Below are 20,734 nucleotides of genomic sequence, written 5' to 3'. Positions count from 1 at the left end.
AAATGATTCAGTAAAGAAACTAATAGCACTGTTTTCAAGTAAAAGCTGGATCTCAGAAGTATATTACAAGTCTGTGGTTGATTAAATAGAATTCAGTAAAATTATTGAGAAGAGTTTTTTTATGAAAAACATTAAATGTTTCAGCTTTCACCTTCCTTGACACTGTCTTCCAACAAACATCACCAAGGAAGTTGGAAGGTGAAACATTTGATACTTTTTATTAATACCCAATTTCATTAAGGTTATGTACGTGTATTACTTTTAACACCTTAATATGGTATTAGTCATGACTGATTCATTGAGGAAAGTTCCTAGAGGAGCTTTTTATCAGATAACTAATAAAACTTGACAATTTTATGGCAAAACTGCGGAAGCCTACTAGTTTCAAATGAATCTGGCCTTTTGATGATTAAAAAGTCTGAGTGTTTACATGTCTCACAGGCCTAAATACAGTTGTTTGTTCCAGCCAGAGTATACTTATGGCATAAATCAAGACTTCATAACTTGGTTATTGTAAAGGGCCAGTATTAACCAAAAAAAATTCCCCTTCTCCATGTTAAGGTATACAGAAAACAGGGTGAGTTTTGCAAGGATCAGCACCAAGGTTGGAATAGATTTATGTGTTAAGGGGAAAAAAACTCATTCTGGTGGTCTTTGTATGCAGGTGCTCATTAAGGCCAGAAAGTTTGTGATGCATACAAGGACTGTGTAAATTTTGTTATTCTGAAGGATTTCTTTTTGATGCAATGCCACAAGTTTATGTTCTTTACTCTGCTGAACAAGAGTAAATTTATGTTTCCTCTTTCATCTGTGTGAAGTTACTGTGTCTTTGATTTATTTATTTATGTATTTGCAACATTTCTATCCCGCCTTTCTCAGTCCGGAGACAACTCAATTCTACATTGTGCAGATTTTTATTTACACATTTACAAAATAAATTAATGTGTATGCTTAATTTTAGATTTTTTGGGGGGAAACTGTATCACGTAATCTGGGAAAGCACACCTTTCAGTGTGCCGGTAAGCTGTTGTTTACATATCAGTTCTGGGAGGGCAAATTTGACTCTGATTCTGATACTAAAGAACCTCTCTAATCTTTAAGACCCCACAGTAATTGAAGAACCCACAATGTGAATTTTTATACAATTATCACACTGAGTTATTGTAGTATATTTTTACCTTATATAATTTTAAAATAAAAATGTATATAAAGAAAAGAATTATTAATCAAAGTGTTGTGATAGTACAGGCGAGTGCTTAGCTGAACAAAAGCCAACCAGTGGATTCGGTGGTTTTTCAAGCTGAACACATCAAAGGAGATTGCTGTATTTTGAAATATTGCTAGAGTGAGCCGTAACTTATGCCATATTCCCTTGAGAAAGGTTTGTCCTAGTCAAAGAGCTTCACTCTTGGTCACACACTCTTCTGGTAAACTGTTCTAGGCACAATGTGGCAATAAAGGTGGGATGAGATGAATGCAGGCCTTTCCACACAGCCCTATATTCCAGAATTTTAAGGCAGAAAATTCCCCAATATCTGCTTTGAACTGGGTTATCTGAGTTCACACTCAGATAATGTGGGGTTTTCTGGCTTGGTATTCTGGAATATAGGGCTGTGTGGAAGGGCCCTACGATGGGCTGTGGACTGCGAAGTACTAACAAACATATGAAGATGTTGGTGGGAAGGTTATCTTGGGATTGATTGGAAGTGGAGGAAGGAGAGTCCGGTGGAAGAATGCAGAGACATTTCTTCAATCACAGCTTCCCAAGGTGACCTAGGCCCTTGTTCCTCATGAGTTTGGTCAGAGATATATCCCGGTTTTGCAGACAGATTGTTATAATCAGTAGAGGAGCTTCTGAAGTCATCGTAGGGAATTTTTCTATTCATTCTCATGATTTATTCATGTAGCGGGTATGTGAATGACACTAAAGATGAATGGTCCCTTACCCTTTAATGCTCAATGCTTCCACATGAACAATCTTTTAAAATCTAAGTTTCCAGGGTAATGGTTGAGCGTTAAAGAAGAAGCATTAATTTGGAAAGAAATGCACATATAAAATTCAGGATGGGTGAGAAGCTGCCTTGGAAGGACCGTAAAAACATTTCTCTGAAATGTGGAATAACAGAATAGGCTCTTCCATCTTGGTCTTCAAAAAGCATGAGTTCTTATGATATCGTGCCTGGGGTTTGTTGGTTATTATTGCCTCCACATCCACTCAGTCCATTTCAGCATTAAAAAGGTGGATTTGTGGGGTGTTGTGATCATTGCTCTCCACAACAACCCAAAAGTGAGCCATACATATTCCAGTCTTCATGTTCACTGATGAGCTATAACTCTGTTTTCAAAAAAAAAAGACAGAAAAAGAGAGATAAGAAGGAAAGGCATGTTGTTTCGTTATGTTTCACAATAAAAAAGAAACCCACTGGAGAGTAGGGGACATTCCACACAGCCCTATATCCCAGAATATCAAGGCAGAAAAATCCCACATTATCTGAGCCTGGACTCAGATAACCCAATTCAAAGCAGATATTGTGGGATTTTCTGCCTTGATATTCTGGGATATAGGGCTGTGTGGAAGAGCCCCAAGAATCAATTGTTGTAGGTGGTGCATGGAATTGCCAGAAAATAGTCCAAAACATTAGATCAAAGAAACATCATTTGAGCATTTAAAAAAAATCAGCATAGGAATTAGACCATCAGATACCATGACCTCTAAAATCTTCCCATTACTTTTATCCCAAGTTGAATTGCTCAGTGATGCGGTTTATGTTTCATTTTAATTCCATTGCTTTGGTTATATAGTGGATTATACTACATATGTCAGGTCTTGAAGTGCTAGAATACTCTGTTCTGTTAAGTAGGAACTGAAGGATAAAAGAATTAATTGGTCCTCTTTTGCTCTTTCAATGAGGTTCATTAGAACCAGTTCATGATATGCTAACTGAAATAGTGTGACTCATGTGAGAACTGATAGACATCTAATATAGCTGCCTAATTACTTCCTTTTCTTCATATGTTTTTTTCCTAATGTAAAAAAAGTTAATATAATGTGGATTTTAAAAAGATGATTGATGTCATGGGCAATTATGAATTATAAATCAGCATAAATTTCACAGTAGCTAATTAAAATAAATGGCATCTTCTCATCAGAACTAGAAAGATTTACTTTTTTTGGACTGCAGCTCTCAGAATTCCTCCAATCAGCATGTATTTTGGGTTTGTGGGAGGTGCAGTCCCACAATAATGTTTCCAAGCTGTGAACTCTTGTTTTAGGACTTTTTTTCCAGTTCATCCGACATCCAATTGAATATCCAAGTTACTGTACTATAAGTATGTGGCATATAGCTGATTACCAATGGATATACAATTTGTTCTCTTGTCCTACCTAAATCCTTTTACTCATTTTATGGAGCCCAATTTGACAGTGATCCAGGAATTATATAGTGTCATTATTAACACAATAATAATTATTGTGACTATTATAGGATAGCTTCCCCAATTTGAGTGTGGGATGAGGGATGATAACAACTCAGCACATCCTAAAGGCATCAAGTTGGGAAAATATGTTATAGAGCCCAAGTCACAATGCTGCATCATGTACACTATATTGTGAACCACTGTTTGACTATATTTCTGGTTCTAACAAAGGGCCCTTCTACACATGCTGCAAGACCCAGAAGTAACCAGGTTGAAAGGGGGGGGGTGTGGCTTAACAACATTTAGCCAAAGTGCAGGAAGGATCAGATTAAAAACTAAAAAGCACGTGTTAAAAAGGTGTGCTTAAAACCCGATTCCACCTGAGAAATGTGCACCTCTGCATGACTGTATATTCCTGCAGTCACGCAAAATGTGTGCTTTCCTCCCCTCCCCTGTGTAGACTGTTCCAGCTCATGTGCACTTGTTAAAAGCCTCAAACAGCTGATCAGCTGATTTGGCTGTCAACCGGACACAGGTAGTTCAATAGAAGCACAAACGCAGAGCAATTAGAACTCTCCAAAACTCTTTATTTTACACTTTATAATCTTAAACAGAGGTTGAATTAAAAATTGGGGGAAGAGAGATCCAACGGAAGTTTTTTTTTAAAAAAAGTCTCTCCATTATGCAGCGGACCTCATATGCACACATGCAAATCTGCTTATGTTTATATTAAAATATTCTTATGTGTGCATATACAGTCCAGTACATAACAGAGGGATTTTTTTAAAAAACTTCCACTGGAAGGCTGTGAGAATAATGAAGGGCCATATCTTGGGACTGACAGGTCTGTGTGTGAACCCGCTGTCAGGTCCTGGGATTTTTTGCCTTAGTTATAAAATGTGGATTTTGGCACTGTCTGGAAATATCCTCTATATTGTGCTGAAACAAAGTACAACAAAACTGAAAATTGATAGTTTCAAAATCATTTTATTTTGCTGCATGGAAATCATGACTACTCTTCAATATGTTTGCTGAAATAAAAAGCATTCTATCAACATTGTGATGCCAGTTGGACAAAAGCCTATATTTGAATTGTTTGCAGATGTTTAAAACACAAATATGTTCACTACATTTTTAGAATTAATGAAAAAAGGGATTGTGATTAACTGCAGACTAGAGCAGGGACTTGTAATTTTTCTGCTATGCAAAGAGCACATAATTGCATGCACGTGATGACAGTATTAGGGCTCTTCCATACAGCCCTATATCCCAGAATATCAAGGCAGAAAATCTCGCAATATCTGCTTTGAACTGGATTATCTGAGCCCACAGTCAGATAATGTGGGATTTTCTGCCTTGATATTCTGGGATATAGGGCTGTGCAGAAGGGCCCTGAGTGTGGACTCAGATAACCCAGTTCAAAGCAGATAATGTGGGATTTTCTGCCTTGATATTCTGGGAAATAGGGCTGTGTGGAAGGACCCTCTGTCCTTGATATCTCCAGTTGAAACAGTTTATTAAGACCTACTTCTAGTCAAGATGGAGAGTACTGACCAACATTGTTCATAGTTTCAACTCAAATGTGCACCAGATGTTGAACTCTGAAAATATTCCAGATTCACTTAGTTTTGTAATTTTCCCATTCAAATTTTAAATGTGACATTGAAATTCACATTTCGGATGTGAAGTGTTTGTCTCAGGGCCCTTCCACACAGCCATATAACCCAGAATATCAAGGCAGAAAATCCCACAATATCTGCTTTGAACTGGGATATCTGAGTCCACACTGCCATATATCTCAGTTCAAAGCAGATAATGTAGGATTTTATTCAGCTGTATGGAAGGGGCCTAAGAATTATCAATTGCAGGTTTTTAGCCTTAAAAAAAATTCTGATTGAAGTCTGCCAAAATCAAAGCAAATGTGAGATCTCATCAAGCCCCAAACTACTACTTAACATTACATGTTGTCTGTTAAATCATAGAATCATAGAATCAAAGAGTTGGAAGAGACCTCATGGGCCATCCAGTCCAACCCCCTGCCAAGAAGCAGGAATATTGCATTCAAATCACCCCTGACAGATGGCCATCCAGCCTCTGTTTAAAAGCTTCCAAAGAAGGAGCCTCCACCATACTCCGGGGCAAAGAGTTCCACTGCTGAACGGCTCTCACAGCAGTGGAACTCTTTGCCCCGGAGTGTGGTGGAGGCTCCTTCTTTGGAAGCTTTTAAACAGGTATAAATTATTAGGTATAAATTTTAACTATATGTACTATCAGATTTTAGAAACTAGTACATGCCAACTTCAAAATGGAGGCAAAAATAATATGCCAGGTATTTTTTTCAAGTTGTTTGGAAACTTACCTGTGGCTCTTCAATGGGAGTGTTAACCATGACAGGAAGGTGTCCCCAAAACATAGGCAAAACGTATCAGAAGAGATCTTCCTCTCTAAACTGCAACTTAGCAGCTTCTGCTGTCTTCCTTATCAGTCGGATCATGATTCTGCTTTCTTTTTAGTCCAAACACTAAATAATCTTTATCCCATAGTAAGTTCAACACCTTGAATGGCTTTCTTAAAAAGTAAGGAAGTATTAAAAGTGATCCTGGTTATATACAATAATGCTACAGTATAACAAAAGCAGGAAAACAATATAAAAGGAGGGGAAACACCCACATTTGTTGTAAATTTCTGTAAAAGCTGACCAAATGTCCAAATATAAACTTTATCTGTTTGTCATTCTTTCAGACATTGCAAACATTGTTACATCTTCTTCCCATTGTATTGCAAGTAGAAAAAAATGTTTTTCCAATTGCAATTTACCAATCTGTTATCAGTCCAAAGTTCATTAAAATGCACTTCCATTGGCCATTTCTAAGAAATAGGTAAATAATTCAAAAGAACATGCACATTCTGAATATCAAGCAGCTTTCTAAAACCAATTTACTCATTTGATTACTTCCTCCCCAAATGTAGCTTTTATGAGACAACACCAAAACTTACACTTTAGGGAAGCATTAGCAATATTACATTTCCAACTATTTGTTGATTCAAAAAGCCCTTCCTTGAACAGACGTGGTGGTGACCAATATACCCAAAAGAGCAATATATGCTGTATAAGTCATAGAGATTTGTAGTCATAACAGCTATAAACAGATGGCCACTGCTTAGTCAGAAATGGATTTTCCAGTTATCTCTTCCATTCCTTTTGTAAACCTCACACACAATTTTTATAGATAGATAGATTGAGATAGACACACACATATGTACATACATACATACACACACATATATATTGTTGACTTGAATATTTGGTTAGCCTGAATTAATACTTGTTCTTAAAAGCTGTAGGGTATAATCTGGATTGTAACAAATGTTTCTGTTGTGGAGCTAATAGAAGTAGTATATTCAGAAAAATATTTAAAAAGTTTTTTTTCATGTCAGGAGCGACTTGAGAAACTCCCAAGTCACTTCTGGTGTGGGAGAATTGGCCGTCTGCAAGGACATTGCCAAGAGAATGCCCAGATGTTTTGTGTTTTACCATCCTTGTAGGAGGCTTCTCTCATGTTCCCGCATGGGGAGCTGGAGCTGACAGAGGGAGCTCATCTGTCCTCTCCCCGGATTCGAACCTCTGACCTGTTGATTTTCAGTCCTGCCGGCACAAGAGCTTAACTCATTGTGCCACTGGGGGCTACTTAAAAAAAATGAAAAGGACACATAGATTATTTAAAGTTCATATAAATCCTTGAGTGCATTCACTTCCCCTCTGACATGGGAGATACCAGCTGCTATGATCACAATTACTGTGACATATTACTCCCAGTGGTGCAGCGGGTTGAACTGCTGAGCTGCTGAACTTGCTGACCCAAAGGTTGGTGGTTCGAATCCAGGGAATGGTGTGAGCTCCTGCTGTTAGACCCAGCTTCTGCCAAACTAGCAGTTCAAAAATATGTGAATATGAATATATCAATTGGTACCGCTAAGGTGGGAAGGTAACGTCACTCCATGCAGTCATGCTGGCCACATGACCTTGGAGGTGTATATGGACAACGTCGGCTCTTCGGCTTAGAAATGAACAGTCGGACATGACTGGATTTAATGGCAGGGGGACAATGCTGGCTCTTTGGCGTAGAATTGGACAGAGTTAGACATGACTGGACTTAATGTCAGGGGAAACCTCTTACCTTTACCTATGATACAATCTTACTTCACATCAGCCAGAACTATCCAGTCTCTTGCAAGCTAAAATTATCAAAGCTAGAATTAATCATTATGGATAAAGGTCTGGAGCTGTGATCCCCAAACGTGGCTCCCCAAATGTTGGACGTCAGCTTTCAGATACCTCAGACAACTGTAGCTAATATTGACAAGTTCTTGTGAAAACCAAAAACTAGGAGCCACTGATTTAACATTTAGTTCATGAGACAAACATTTTTAAGGATTATGCCTTCTGAGAAATGAGACATCTCCAAAAAGTTATGATAATTCAGAGTTCAGGGTACTTTGCAGGCTGCAAACAATTTTATTTGCATGAGTTTCATGAACATGCCATAACAGCCTTCAACTAAATCACTTAGTCAAACATATCTCACAAGGGCTTGAATTACTCTCAAAAGTTTTCTGATCAATGCTGCATAACAACTTCATTGGTCCTTGCTACCATTGCCAAGGTATAGACTCTAGAGGAGACAATAACCTTGTTTACGAGTTATTTCCCCAAAATTATTTTTTTCCTGCCTTTCCTAATTAGCTGCTTTCCTGTAGCAAAGTGTTGTATGGGCTCCAGTCAGCTGGGATAGACAATAACCTTTTTTTTAACTACCTTACTTATCCAGGATAGTTTCTCTGGTCAAGTTTGTCAATAATTCACAAGCATTCAAGTATTCAACGTTTGGAATAGATAACAAAATTAGAACAATTTCTATTCCTATTGAAGTAATAGATGTCTTACTTATAGATATGGCAGATAGAAAGGGAGCAAATCTACTTGGTAATGAAGGGTGACGGTAAGAAACTGCCTAAAGTGCATGCAAATATGTATGTGGGAGGAATGTGTGTGGGTGTATCATGGCACTGCTGTACATCTGAAAATTCAGTATTTCTTGTATTGCCAATATTCTTCAGTAGATCAAGATTTCATAGCCTACCTTACAGCAGATATGCTTGGCTGACTTTCAAGATGTCTTGAAGCTACTTCCTGAATCCGATGGCGCTATGCCAGCTCTATTGTGATCTGTCTTTAGATATGAGCCAGACTCAAATCAATTTAAATGAACATCCTTTGTAACTCTGCAAACGCTTTTACTTCCTCAGGAAGCCTCTCATCTGTGAAAGAAAAGATTGCAGTTCTGAAACTCCTAGAGTTCGATACACTTGACTTAGTAAAATCCATACTAAAGAAGAGGCTTTGTATTTTCAGAATGTGTTGTTTAACTCAGGTATATTGTGTTACGAGTTGCTATATGCCGGTATTTTAAATTAGCATTTTCTTTCTCTTCATCTATCTTCTAATTATGGAAAACAGTAACAAATCCATACTCTTGGTGATTGGGAAGGATGGTATGTAAACTGGATTAAAAGTTGCTATCTGCATGACAAGCAAGAAATCATGAGTAATTTGCAGGGAAATGCTGGTGCCTTCTTGCTCTCTCTTAATAACATAGTTCTTACATTCAGTTCAATATTCACTCATATTTCTTTTAAATCGACAGCTATGTGTATTTGAGAGCCAGCATTGTATAATGGTTTGAGCATTGGACCATGACTCTGGAGGAAAGATGCAAATCCCAGCTCAGCCATAGAAACTCACTGAGTGTCCTTGGGCAAAGTCACACTCTGTCAGCCACAAAGGAAGGCCAAAGCAAGCTCTCTCTGAGCAAATCTTACACACACAAAAAACCGTGATAGGGTTACCATAAGTTAAAAATGACTTGAGGCACATATATCATGAATAATGTTACAATGAATATTGCTTTCCAAAATAATTCAGCAAGGTAGCAATCTAGCTAGAACATATTTTGGAATACAAAGTTAACACAATTCTATATGGGCTTTAGTTTTATTTAAAAGGTATATGCTTTTTCAAAAAACATGCATACATTTCAAGCAATTATCCAATGAATACATAATACTATAGTGAAGGGTGAAGGGTAGAGACATCACACTGGCAACGAAGATCTGCGTAGTTAAAGCAGTGTATTCCCCATAAAAACCTATGGATGTGAGACCTGGACCATAAGGAAGGCTGAACAAAGGAAGATAGACACTTTTGAACAGTGGTGCTGGAGGAAAATTCTGAGAGTGCCTTGGACAGCAAGAAGACCCAGCCAGTCCATACTTTGGGAAATAAAGCCCAACTGCTCATTGGAGGGAAGGATAGTAGAGGCAAAGATGAAGTACTTTGGCCACCTCATGAGAAGACAAGAAAGCTTAGAGAAGATAATGCTGCTGGGGAAAATGGAATGAAAAAGGAAGAAGAGCAAGATGGATGGATGGTGTCCTTGAAGTGACTGACTTGACCTTGAGGGATATGGGGGTGGCCACAGCTGACAGGGTGCTCTGGTCACAAAGAGTTGGAAGCGATTGAATGAACAAACAACACACATAAGTCAATGAGAACACACATGCTAAAGTCAATGAGATTAATATTAGCGGTGGATAATAAATTTCCTCTCCCCGTGAAATGGGGAGAGAGAAAATGGTTTGTCTGCCTCCCATGAGGCAGGGATGGGTTCCAATGGAACCTTCCAGAGGACTAGGGGGCGTGGCCTGTTTGTACAAGCCATTCCCCACCCAGGCTCATTCTGAGCCTGGAAGCTGCCCACCACTCCCGCCCATCAACAGTATAATTTAGGTTGCCTATGGAACCGGGTAGGAATTTTTTCCGTTCTTGTTTCAAGGGGAGGGTTTTTTGCCTACCCTATACTGTTTAGGGCTAGATAGAATGGTGGACTATCGCTAAATAGGCTAGCTAAATAGGCTAGCGTAAAATAGTTTAGTCGGTGTGCACCTAAGGCACCCCCTTAAGGGGTGATAGGCCATTAAGTTAAACACTCACCTACTGTTTAGTTAAAAGGTGAAGTGAACTCAAATGGCCATGAAATGAGAGGAGTCAGGCTGCAAGATCTTTAGAAGAGACTCCTCACTCATTTCCCTTGCTTGGTGGTCCAGGGTTATTACCAGGAAACCCAGGTGCTTCGCCCGAAAATTGTTGTCTTAAGATTGGGTAGTGATTCTACCTGGGTTTGTTATACCAGTTCCCGACACCCCTTTGAGTTAGGTTAAGCACTTAAATAGGTAACGTTAAATAAAAGTTGCCCAATTTGAACCCATTGACTTGGTTGTTGTGTCTTTATTCGTGAGTCTTTACTTCGGGGGTTGGCAGACAAACGGTGGTGTGCACTTAACTGATCTATTCCAAATGGTACCAATGTTGGAGGTAGCCATGGTATTCATGAAACTCCCCTACTAGAAGCCATGGCTCTTTTGAGTCTGGATCTTTCATGAGCATGTAAATTCAGTGATATCAAATTAACTGCAACACAACAGTTTGTTTACATTAACCCATATTTTAGTATATAGTGTTCAATAGCTCCTCTAAAATTCAGACTAATACCCAAATCAGGTGACTGCATACTGATATCAAAACCAATAATTGATGAGTTGTTATAGGTTTTTCGGGCTGTATGGCCATGTATGGCATCACAACCTCTGAGGATGCTTGCCACAGATGCAGGTGAAACATCAGGAGAGAATGCTTCTATAACATGGCCATACAGCCCGAAAAACCGACAACAACCCAGTGATTCTGGCCATGAAAGCCATCGCCAATAATTGATGTTATACTATCATCTCGGGTTAAACGTTTGGGCTAGTTTGGCATTGGTACTGCAGAAACATGCAGAAATTTGTTGATAAAGGAGCACGGGACTTTGGCTCAGTAATTAGATCTATGCTTTCTTTGGACAAAGGTTGTTTTAGGAATAATCCTGAGTATCTCCAGGTTGCCTTTGGGCAATAAGAAGAGCCTCCGTGAGAGACCCGAAAATTATGTCTCAGTCGGAGTAAACAATCCTGAGCTTGTTGGACAAGGGATAAGGTAGCTCATTGTGTTCTTTAACCACGGAACTATACTGTTCTTTTCTAGATATGTACAATATTTCATAGACCCATTAGTAGTACTTTCAAGGTCTTCACTTTAAGGACAAAGGATGGTTAGTCTTTTCCCAATGACCACATTATCCACCTAATACTACTATTAGACCAAACAACAACAGTTCAGATGTGGAACACTAACCGGAAAATGATGTTTGACATTTTCTTCTGTGTATGAAATAAATGCAAAATGAAACTTGCAGCTGTGCAACAATCCATGTAAGACAGCACTAACCATAATTGTATGCACACAGACCTAGGTATTTTGTCATGGGGAAATGACTTGTTTACCATAACTATAAATTCCAGAAGTGAAATATATAAACAGGGACAGAGAGAAAAGCAGCTCCGATTTAGCAGGAGAGAGAAATAGCTCTGCTGCTAAAACAGATAGAAAGGCCCACTAAATCCAAAACAGAATTTTACCTTTTATGTCACAAGCATATTCTGTTCTTGCTTTTGCTCCCCCTGGTTTAGCTATTTCTTAAATTTCCAGAATCCTCACATTTCCAAATCCCAATTCTTTATTTCTACCTTTAATTCAAGATTGGGTTCACCTTCATAGTTTCAGATGACAAGATTTGCCGCAGCAATTGTTAAGTCAGCTTTTGGAAATGGTACCCAATGTTTGAACTTTTCTATTTCAAATATACATCAAAACACCCTTTTGAAATCGGTGCTATATTTCTTTAATATCCTGCACGCTTCCTACCCGCTCACTGTTTATACAGAGATCAAATTGTTTAGGAACTACCAGATATTTTAAACGTGACACTGTTAGGAATTTTACTTCCATTTGGCAAGCTGTCATGCTGTTGTTGGAGTCTCTGGTGCTGTGCAATGCAGCAGAACAATTGTTAAGTAAATAGGTGTGGTAATTAGATTTGTGTCTGCTGTTTTTCAAAATGGCATTGTCTGTTTCTGATCACTGTGTTTTCAACCACAAGTATATTTTCCATGTACACAAGTTTATATTACATGTAGTTTAGTTAGCTCTCTCAATAGTCCAGAAGTGATTCCTTTTCCTCATGTACTTGCCAGTTTCTTCCTCTAAAATAAGAAAGTAGAAATTTCCCCTTGACATCAAGTCTAGTCATGTCCAACTCTGGGGGGTGCTGCTCATCTCCATTTCTAAGCCAAAGAGCCAGTGTTGTCCATAGACACCTCCAAAGTCATGTGGCCGGCATGACTGCATAGAGTGCAGTTACCTTCCTGCGGAAGCGGTACCTATTGATCTAGTCATATTTGCATGTTTTGAACTGCTAGGTTGGCAGAAGCTGGGCCTAACAGTGGGAGCTCACTCTGCTCCCTGCATGGACTGTAAATCATTATATTTATAATAATTCAATAATGCATTCCTAATTTCTACTTAAGATGTATTTTCCATCTCAGGGAAATAAGGTAAAGGTAAAGGTTTCCCCTGACATGAAGTCTAGTGATTTCCAACTCTGGAGGGTGGTGCACATCTCCATTTCTAAGCCGAAGAACCGGTGTTGTCTGTAGACACCTCCAAGGTCATGTGGCCAGCATGGAGCACTGTTACCTTCCTGCAGAAGCTGTACCTATTGATCTACTCACATTTGCGTGTTTGCAAACTGTTAGGTTGGCAGAAGCTGGAGCTAACAGTGGGAGCTCAATCCCTGGATTCGAACCGCCAACCTTTCGGTCAGCAAGTTCAGCATATCAGCAGTTTAACCCACTGCACCCTCTCCCTCTCGGGGAAAGATATCTTCAATTCTGAAACATGGTTTATTGAATGGAATCCCATCTTGAATGGAAATGCCTAAAGATAGATTTCACTATTTATGGAGAATTGTTTCTTTTTAACCCTTTCTTTTAAATAAAGGAGAAAAAGCAAAATATATATTTAAAATAAATACACAATATACCTCAGTATGCGGCAAGCGTATGCTGAAGAAACTTCCAAGAATTTGCTTCGTTTTCACATTTATGCTGAAATCTGTCTGGTTCTTGATAAACCAGATGTTCATGAAGCTGCATTATCACATTGCTGCATTTCTGACAACATTTATTGTATTTTATATACTAAGAAAATAGGACTAGAGTAAGATAGAGCAGTCGCAAACATTAATGGAATATCACTGTGGCAATCTACTAGTGGAGAATCATGTGAATGTTGCTAATTGCAATAATCTGGTGATAATTAAGAAGGAGATCGCAAAGCAGGAAAACAACCACACACAATGAGGAGATTACAGTTCTTCTTGTTAAGAGGCTATTACATTGCTCGCACCATCACACTGAAGGAAAATCTTGAAAGGAGAGATGAACCAAATCAAAGAAGATGCCAGTGTCTGAAACTGAGAAGATTCTTCAGCAGATCTATAAAAACTATTCCTTTGGAGTTGAGAAATGTAAAGGCTCTGGCTTGTGTGATGCTAAGAAAGTGACAAATAGTAATTTCCTTCGGGTGCCTCAGAGATGTTTCATGACAGAAATTAATTTGCTTGGAAAAAAGAAGATGCATCTCAGTGCAAGAAGATCGAAATTATAGACATGGATCAAAGAGGGAGGAATGGAGAAATGGTGTGGGACCAATAGATTTGAGAAGAGGAGGAGGAGGAGGTGGTGGTACAGGGTCAAGAAATGTGTTGTATTGAAGATTAACAAGAAAGCAAAAGAGAGAAACGATCAGACGGTAGGAAAAGAAACAAGACAGGAAGATAACAAGGACAGAGCTGGTAGAGGTAAAAGAAAACATGTGATTGTGGCACAAGAAGGAAGCAAATAGTATGAATAGAAGCCGTGCTTGAAGTGAAATGGAATGCTATCTGACTTCTAATCTGGCCCATCTATTTCCCTAACTTTGTTCTATCCTTTGAAACCAATCTTCCTTCTTTTTTTCCTTTCTTGCTCCAGGCACTGAATGGAAGCCTTGAGCAGACGACATTGAAAAGATATTTAAATGTGTGTGTGTGTGTGTAATATATATAGAGAGAAAATAATTAAATTTCTGCAAGAACTGGGGAAGAGGAAGGATTGGATAGGTATACAGTATGCATGAGATTTGGGATCCAATGTGGTTGCTTCTTCCACTAGACTTACTTACTTAGGCGATCCTTTGTAGTTTGAGGATTATTATCTTCCAGATGTGGTGTCTTGGCAGTGGGTCCATAGGTGGCTGTGGAGCCCTATTCTTGATCCGAATGTTTTCCCACAGTGAAGACATCAGTTTCCAGACAGAAGGCGGTCCTGGTCAGGGTTGGCTTGACATGCCTTCCTCTTGCCATGTTTATCCCTTTTGTCCTCCATTCGTGCCTCTTCAATTTCTGCAGCACTTCTGATCACAGCTGCCCTTCAGTTAGAGCACTAAAGGGCCAGGGCTTCCCAGGTCTTGATGTCTATGCCACAGTTTTTGAGGTTGGCTTTAAGCCCATCTTTAAATCTCTTTTCCTGTCCACCAACATTACATTTCCCATTCTTGAGTTCTGAGTAGAGTAAGTAAGTAAGCAGGAACTAAAATATGGTCCACGCCCTCACTGTTTCTACACCATTACAATGAGCGTGACTGGTCTCGTGAAACACTCTTATAGTACTGAGGCTTATTAAATATGGTTTTCTGTGGGTGAGCAGATGGAGACTACTAGATGGTATATGTTTTGTATCAGAAACTAGAGCTGATGTGGTCTATCCAATGCAGTTTTCTGAATCAGCACCCCAAATAATCAAACCAAATCTAAAGTTGACCAAAAACTGATTTGTAACCCTTTTGGTACTAATGTTGGAGAGTGGTCCCTGGTCAAAAAAGCACAGGGACCACTTGACTAGAACTACTTCTTCAGTAACATCCTTCCCTATAAGACCCTGTGGACCATCAATTCGCACTTACAGGAATAAAGAATAAGGAGCCTCCTAGAGGAGCTTTTCAGGTTGTGAAGCAGGATCTTGTTTGGAGGAGAGAAGGAAGAGGAAGTCCTTATTCAACAATTCTGGATGCAGAAGTCAAACCATATTGTTAATCAGTCATGTATTTCCTACAGCCTTTTGGATTGTTACCATGCTTCTTTCAGAACTTTGCAGAAAGCCGCCAGTTCTGAAATGGTTTTAAGAATTATGTATTTCTGGCTGAAACAGTTTGTTGATAGGAGAGGGTGAGATCTATGCAGATCTTTCAGATCTGTGCAGCTGTTGGTTGGAGTAAGATAGAATGACAGGAGCCTCTAGGTCTGGTATGGACAGCCAGTGTTGACCATCTGTGTGACCTCCTCTTATATTTTTGTCAAAAGTCTTCCTTGAGGTAAGGTGAAAGAAAAGATATAAAAGGCCTGGTGACCTGTCTACCTTCATTAGCCCTCTTGCTTCAAGAAGAGAGAAAAAGACAGAAGCACTGTAGCTAAGGGAGAAAGGTTATGCTCTATAGCAGTGGTTCCCAACCTTTTTTTTTTAAACCAGGGACCATTTTGACCACTTTCTGACATTAGTACCAAAAGGGTTACAAATCGGTTTTTGGTCAACTTTAGATTCGGTTTGGTTATTTGGGGTGCTCATTCAGAAAAATGCATTGGATTGACCACATCGGGTCTAGTTTCTGATACAGAACATATGCCATCTAGTACTCACCGTCTGCTCACCCACAAAAAACCATCTATATAAATAAAAGTGTAATGTTCATTTGTGGGATTAACATAACTCAAAAACCACTGGACGAATTGACTTCAGATTTGGACACAATACACGTATCAGGCCAATGAGTGACCATCAGTCATAGAAACACTGAAAAACACAGCAGAAGGGACATAAAAAGCCAAAAAATACATTACAACGGATGCACAAAACCACACATATATATGTAAACACAGGTATATACACATATACACAAATATATACACACACACATATATATACACACAAAGCACATATACACAGACTGGGCCGCAGCAACACGTGGCAGGGGACAGCTAGTATTTATTAAGCCTTGGCACTATGAGGGTTTCAAGCTACCACTGCCTTTCGAACAATCCCCCCTCCCCTAAATTGTGCATTCACCGTTTTCTTGCAGTTTTTACTCAAACCTACTGTTTCAAAATTTTTTTAAATAGATTACCTTTATGTGAAAATATATTTTAAAACTTATTAAATACAGTATTTTGATCACGTCACCTGATAATTTTGCAGGTGTGGCAGAAACCCATTTTTTTTTAAAAAAAAATCAACATTTCCTTGTATTTAGTATTCTGGACCCACATCTTAACTACTTGAAATTCTAACCTTGTAGCATTTTGACATTTTTTAAAGGACTTCAATAAGGCTGTCAAATTTGCTAACACTTGATGTGATGGGAATTATTCTATTGCATTCAGAAGCATTCAGAAATCACCTCATATTCAGTAGCACAAAGCACATTATTTTATTCATGTGACATTTTAGTTATTTTTCAGAGAAGCGGGTTACATATATATTTAAGTGGGAAAGTGCCTCTGTAACTTTGCTTTATGAACTCTTTTTAATAATGGAAAAAAGCAGTCCTCAATTTACATTCCAATTGTGAACATTTTGGGGAGTTTGTATTGTTATCAATGAAAATGTGAGTAATGCATTTGAGGCCATAATGTAAATAAAGGTATTTTTTTCCAGCTCAAAAGTTTCTTCTTTTGGAAGTTAAGAAAATTGATTTCCACCTTTTAATGTAATAGAGTTTATTATTTTTCAAAGGCACCATGCATAGATTGGATCAAACACTTCCACTTCCCCCAACTGTTCCGATACTGCAAACATTGATGTATACTGCATACAACTGTCATGGCTCAGATCTATGGGATTTATAGTTGGTTAGGTACTTAGAGGTACTTATAATCCTCTGCTGCTCAAGAAATCTAGCAAACTGTCTTAAACAATAGCACTATAACACTAAAATATTCAAAGAATTGAGTGAAATGTCACTCGAAAAAGAAGACTGCAAGTCTGTGGCTGAAACAGTTTAAAACACCAAGGAAAATATTCACCAATATTCAGGTGCTACTTTTTTGTCTAAAAGAAAGATATATAATACAAGATTCTTTGTTCCTGATAACATACCCAAAGCTTTTGTGCATCCTGGCAGTCATAAATCAAATAAAACTAAGACTTGCAGTTTATGTTTCATGAAATAGTATTATTGTAGTTGCTGAGATTTATAGTTTACCTACAATCAAACAGCATCCTGAACTCCATCAACGATGAAATCGAACCAAACTTGGCACACAGAACTCCCATGAGAAACAGAAAATACTGGGTTTGGGGGGCATTGACTTTGAGTTTTGGAGTTGTAGTTCACCTACATCCAGAGAGCACTGTGGACTCAAACAATGATGGATCTGGATCAAACTTGGCTCAAATACACAATATACCCAAATGTGAATACTGGTGGAGTTTGGGGAAAATAGTCCTTCTCATTTGGGAGTTGTAGTTGCTGGGATTTATAGTTCACCTACAATCAAAGAGAATTCTAAATCCCACCAACGATAGAGTTGGGCCAGACTTCCCACAGAGAGCCTCCATGACCAACAGAATATGCTGTGTTTTTTATGGTCTTTGGCGATCCCTCTGACACTCCCTCGTGACCCCCCCTCAGGATCCAGACCCCTCAGGTTGAGAAATGCTGCAGTAGAGGAAATTGAGAAAGTGCATTTAGATATCACCACCTCTAACTGAATGGAGCGTTGCTCTTTATTTACTGTCCTGATTTTAGAGTTTTTAATATTGGTAGCCAGATTTTGTTCATATTCATGGTTTCCTCCTTTCTGTTGAAATTGCTTGTGGATTTCAGTGACTCCTCTGTGTAGTCTGATATGGTGGTGTTAGAGTGATCCAGTATTTGACTCTTAACAACTACCATGTCAGATGATACAGAGAAGCCACTGAAATCCAGAATGCTTCTGCAACAGCTTGGAAAATTCACAGCAACTCTTCAACAACATTATCTTAATAGAGCTAATTTTCTTGTTAAAGCTGTTTAAAGCTGTTGGTCAAGTCATCTGTGAGAACCTTTTCAAACTGTATACATGTAGAAACACCACAAACACATGCATTGAAATAATACAATTTTGCAGTAAGAAAAATATTGTCTTGCAACACCTATCTAACATTGGTTTGATCATTCTGCCTATTTCTTTAAATCAGGCGTATACAAGAAACCGCCCACTGTTTATGTTAAACAGATTCATTCTTTCATCTTAAAACTTCACTTTCCTGTTACAAATTATGGTACAAACTACATTAAAAACCTTGGGATAAGACAGTCTAATACTATAATCTGAATTAAAAAAAATATTTCTGAGCAAAGTAGGCCCATTTAATTAATAGGATTAACCCTACAGGTGGCCATAGTTTGTACAGCGAGTTAAACCACTAGCTATAGAAAATCATGCTGACCAGGAGCTTGGCAGTTCAAGCAATGGGTTGGGATGAGCTCCCGTTGTCAGCTCTAGCTTCTAGTTACCTAGCAGTTCAACATCAGCAATGTGAGTACATCAATAGGTATTGCTTTGGTGGGGAGGTAAAAGGCGCCCCGGAAGAAGCCATGCTGGCAATTCAATCAGGAAGGCATCCATGGACAACATGCTACTTGGCATGGAAAATTGAACAACAGCATAATATCCAGATGCCTGAAATGAAAAAGAAGGAAGCCTTGCCTCTGTCTATGTACTGCCTGTCTTTGTTAATTGTATAATGGCATTTAATATTTGCCATGTATGTGTTCTGTAATTCACATTGAGTCCCCTCAGGGAGATAAAGCAGAATATAAATAAAGCATATTATTATTATTATTATTATTATTATTATTATTATTATTATTATTAATATGCTACCCTACACTTGATTCATCGGGGGCCCTTCCACACAGGTGAATAAAATCCCACATTATCTGCTTTGAACTGAAATGTATGGCAGTGTGGACTCAGATAACCCAGTCCAAAGCAAATATTGTGGGATTTTCTGCCTGGATATTCTAGGTTATATGGCTGTGTGGAAGGACTCTGTTTCTAATCTGGCTAGCACTAACCAACAGAATTTAGGCTTTAGTCTGCTCTTTGTATTCAGAGCTGCAACCAGTAAACAATATTTGAAAAAAATGCAAGTTTAAAACGTAAATTTAAAATCACATATTTTCACTTGTTCCTTCTAGTATCTACATGCTAATGGAATTGTCCACCGTGATTTGAAGCCAGAAAACCTTCTGTATGCAACGCCAGCTCCTGATGCACCTTTAAAAATAGGTAATTGACTTTTTCCAGTACTAGGTTGTGTTTTGTTTGTATGCAGATGCTGTAATGCAGTGAATGGTAGGGACACCCTCTACATCCATTTATTTCATTCCAATTATGTTCAGAACATCCCACAGTACTGTCTAAGGCTGGATCTACTCTGCCCTATAATCCAGTTTCAGAATGTGATTGACAACATTGATCTGGCTTATAGGGCAGTGTAGATCCAGTCTAAGGCAGTCTCTTCAGGCTGAATAGACAATAGCAGCCAGTAGTTTCCATTTGAATCTTGTGGCGAATCTACACTATCTAAGCTATCACTTTGATTTCACTTGAAGGCACCCTATAGAATGGCATAGTTTGTCATTTGGTGAGTCAACAGAGCTCTCTAGTGAAGAATTCTAAGTACTCCATCTTAAACTGCAAATCCCAAGTTACCATAGGATAAAACTGTGGCGGTTAAAGTTTAGCCATGATTCTATAATAGTGTAGTTTGAAAGGCCTTCGGGTCTTTAGTCAAATTTCAAAGGAACTATCCATGGTGCTGAAACCCTACCATTAAATTAAATTCAATGCCCTGGATAGCCCCGTTAAAGCTAGAATTTTCTTTCGTATCAGTAGCACCTTGAGAAACTGCACATCACTTCTGGTGTGAGAAAATTGGCCACCTGCAAATACATTGCCCACGGGACTCCCTAATACTTTATCATCCTGTGGGAGGCTTCTCTCTTCTCTCCACATAAGAAGATGGCGCTGACAAACAGGAACTCACCCTGCTCCCCTGATTCGAACCACCGACTTTTGGTCAGCAGTCCTGCCAGCAAAAGGGTTTAACCCATTGCGCCGCCACAGCTCCTAAAGCTAGATTAAAACCCAGAATGGACTTATGGTCCTGCTAATATGGGAAATATCATCTACCGGTGATGTTATGCTTGAGTAGTTAAAGGAGGCATAAGGCAGAAAAG

General features: G+C 38.7%; 1 protein-coding gene across 2 annotated transcripts in view; it reads left to right on the top strand.

The window, feature by feature from the left end:
* CAMK4 (calcium/calmodulin dependent protein kinase IV) overlaps positions 1 to 20,734 on the top strand; it is a 108,334-nt gene that overhangs the window by 69,557 nt on the left and 18,043 nt on the right. For both annotated transcript variants that reach the window (XM_060761890.2, XM_060761891.2), the window contains one exon: positions 19,691 to 19,781. In XM_060761890.2, coding sequence (XP_060617873.2) covers positions 19,691 to 19,781 — 91 coding nt within the window. The remainder of the gene's footprint in view (positions 1 to 19,690; positions 19,782 to 20,734) is intronic.

The sequence above is a fragment of the Anolis sagrei genome, chromosome 2 (genome assembly GCF_037176765.1).
Source record: "Anolis sagrei isolate rAnoSag1 chromosome 2, rAnoSag1.mat, whole genome shotgun sequence".
NCBI classification, from domain to species: domain Eukaryota; kingdom Metazoa; phylum Chordata; class Lepidosauria; order Squamata; family Dactyloidae; genus Anolis; species Anolis sagrei.
The sequence above is the reverse complement of the archived record's forward strand: the minus strand, read 5'-3'. Positions and strand labels throughout refer to the sequence as shown.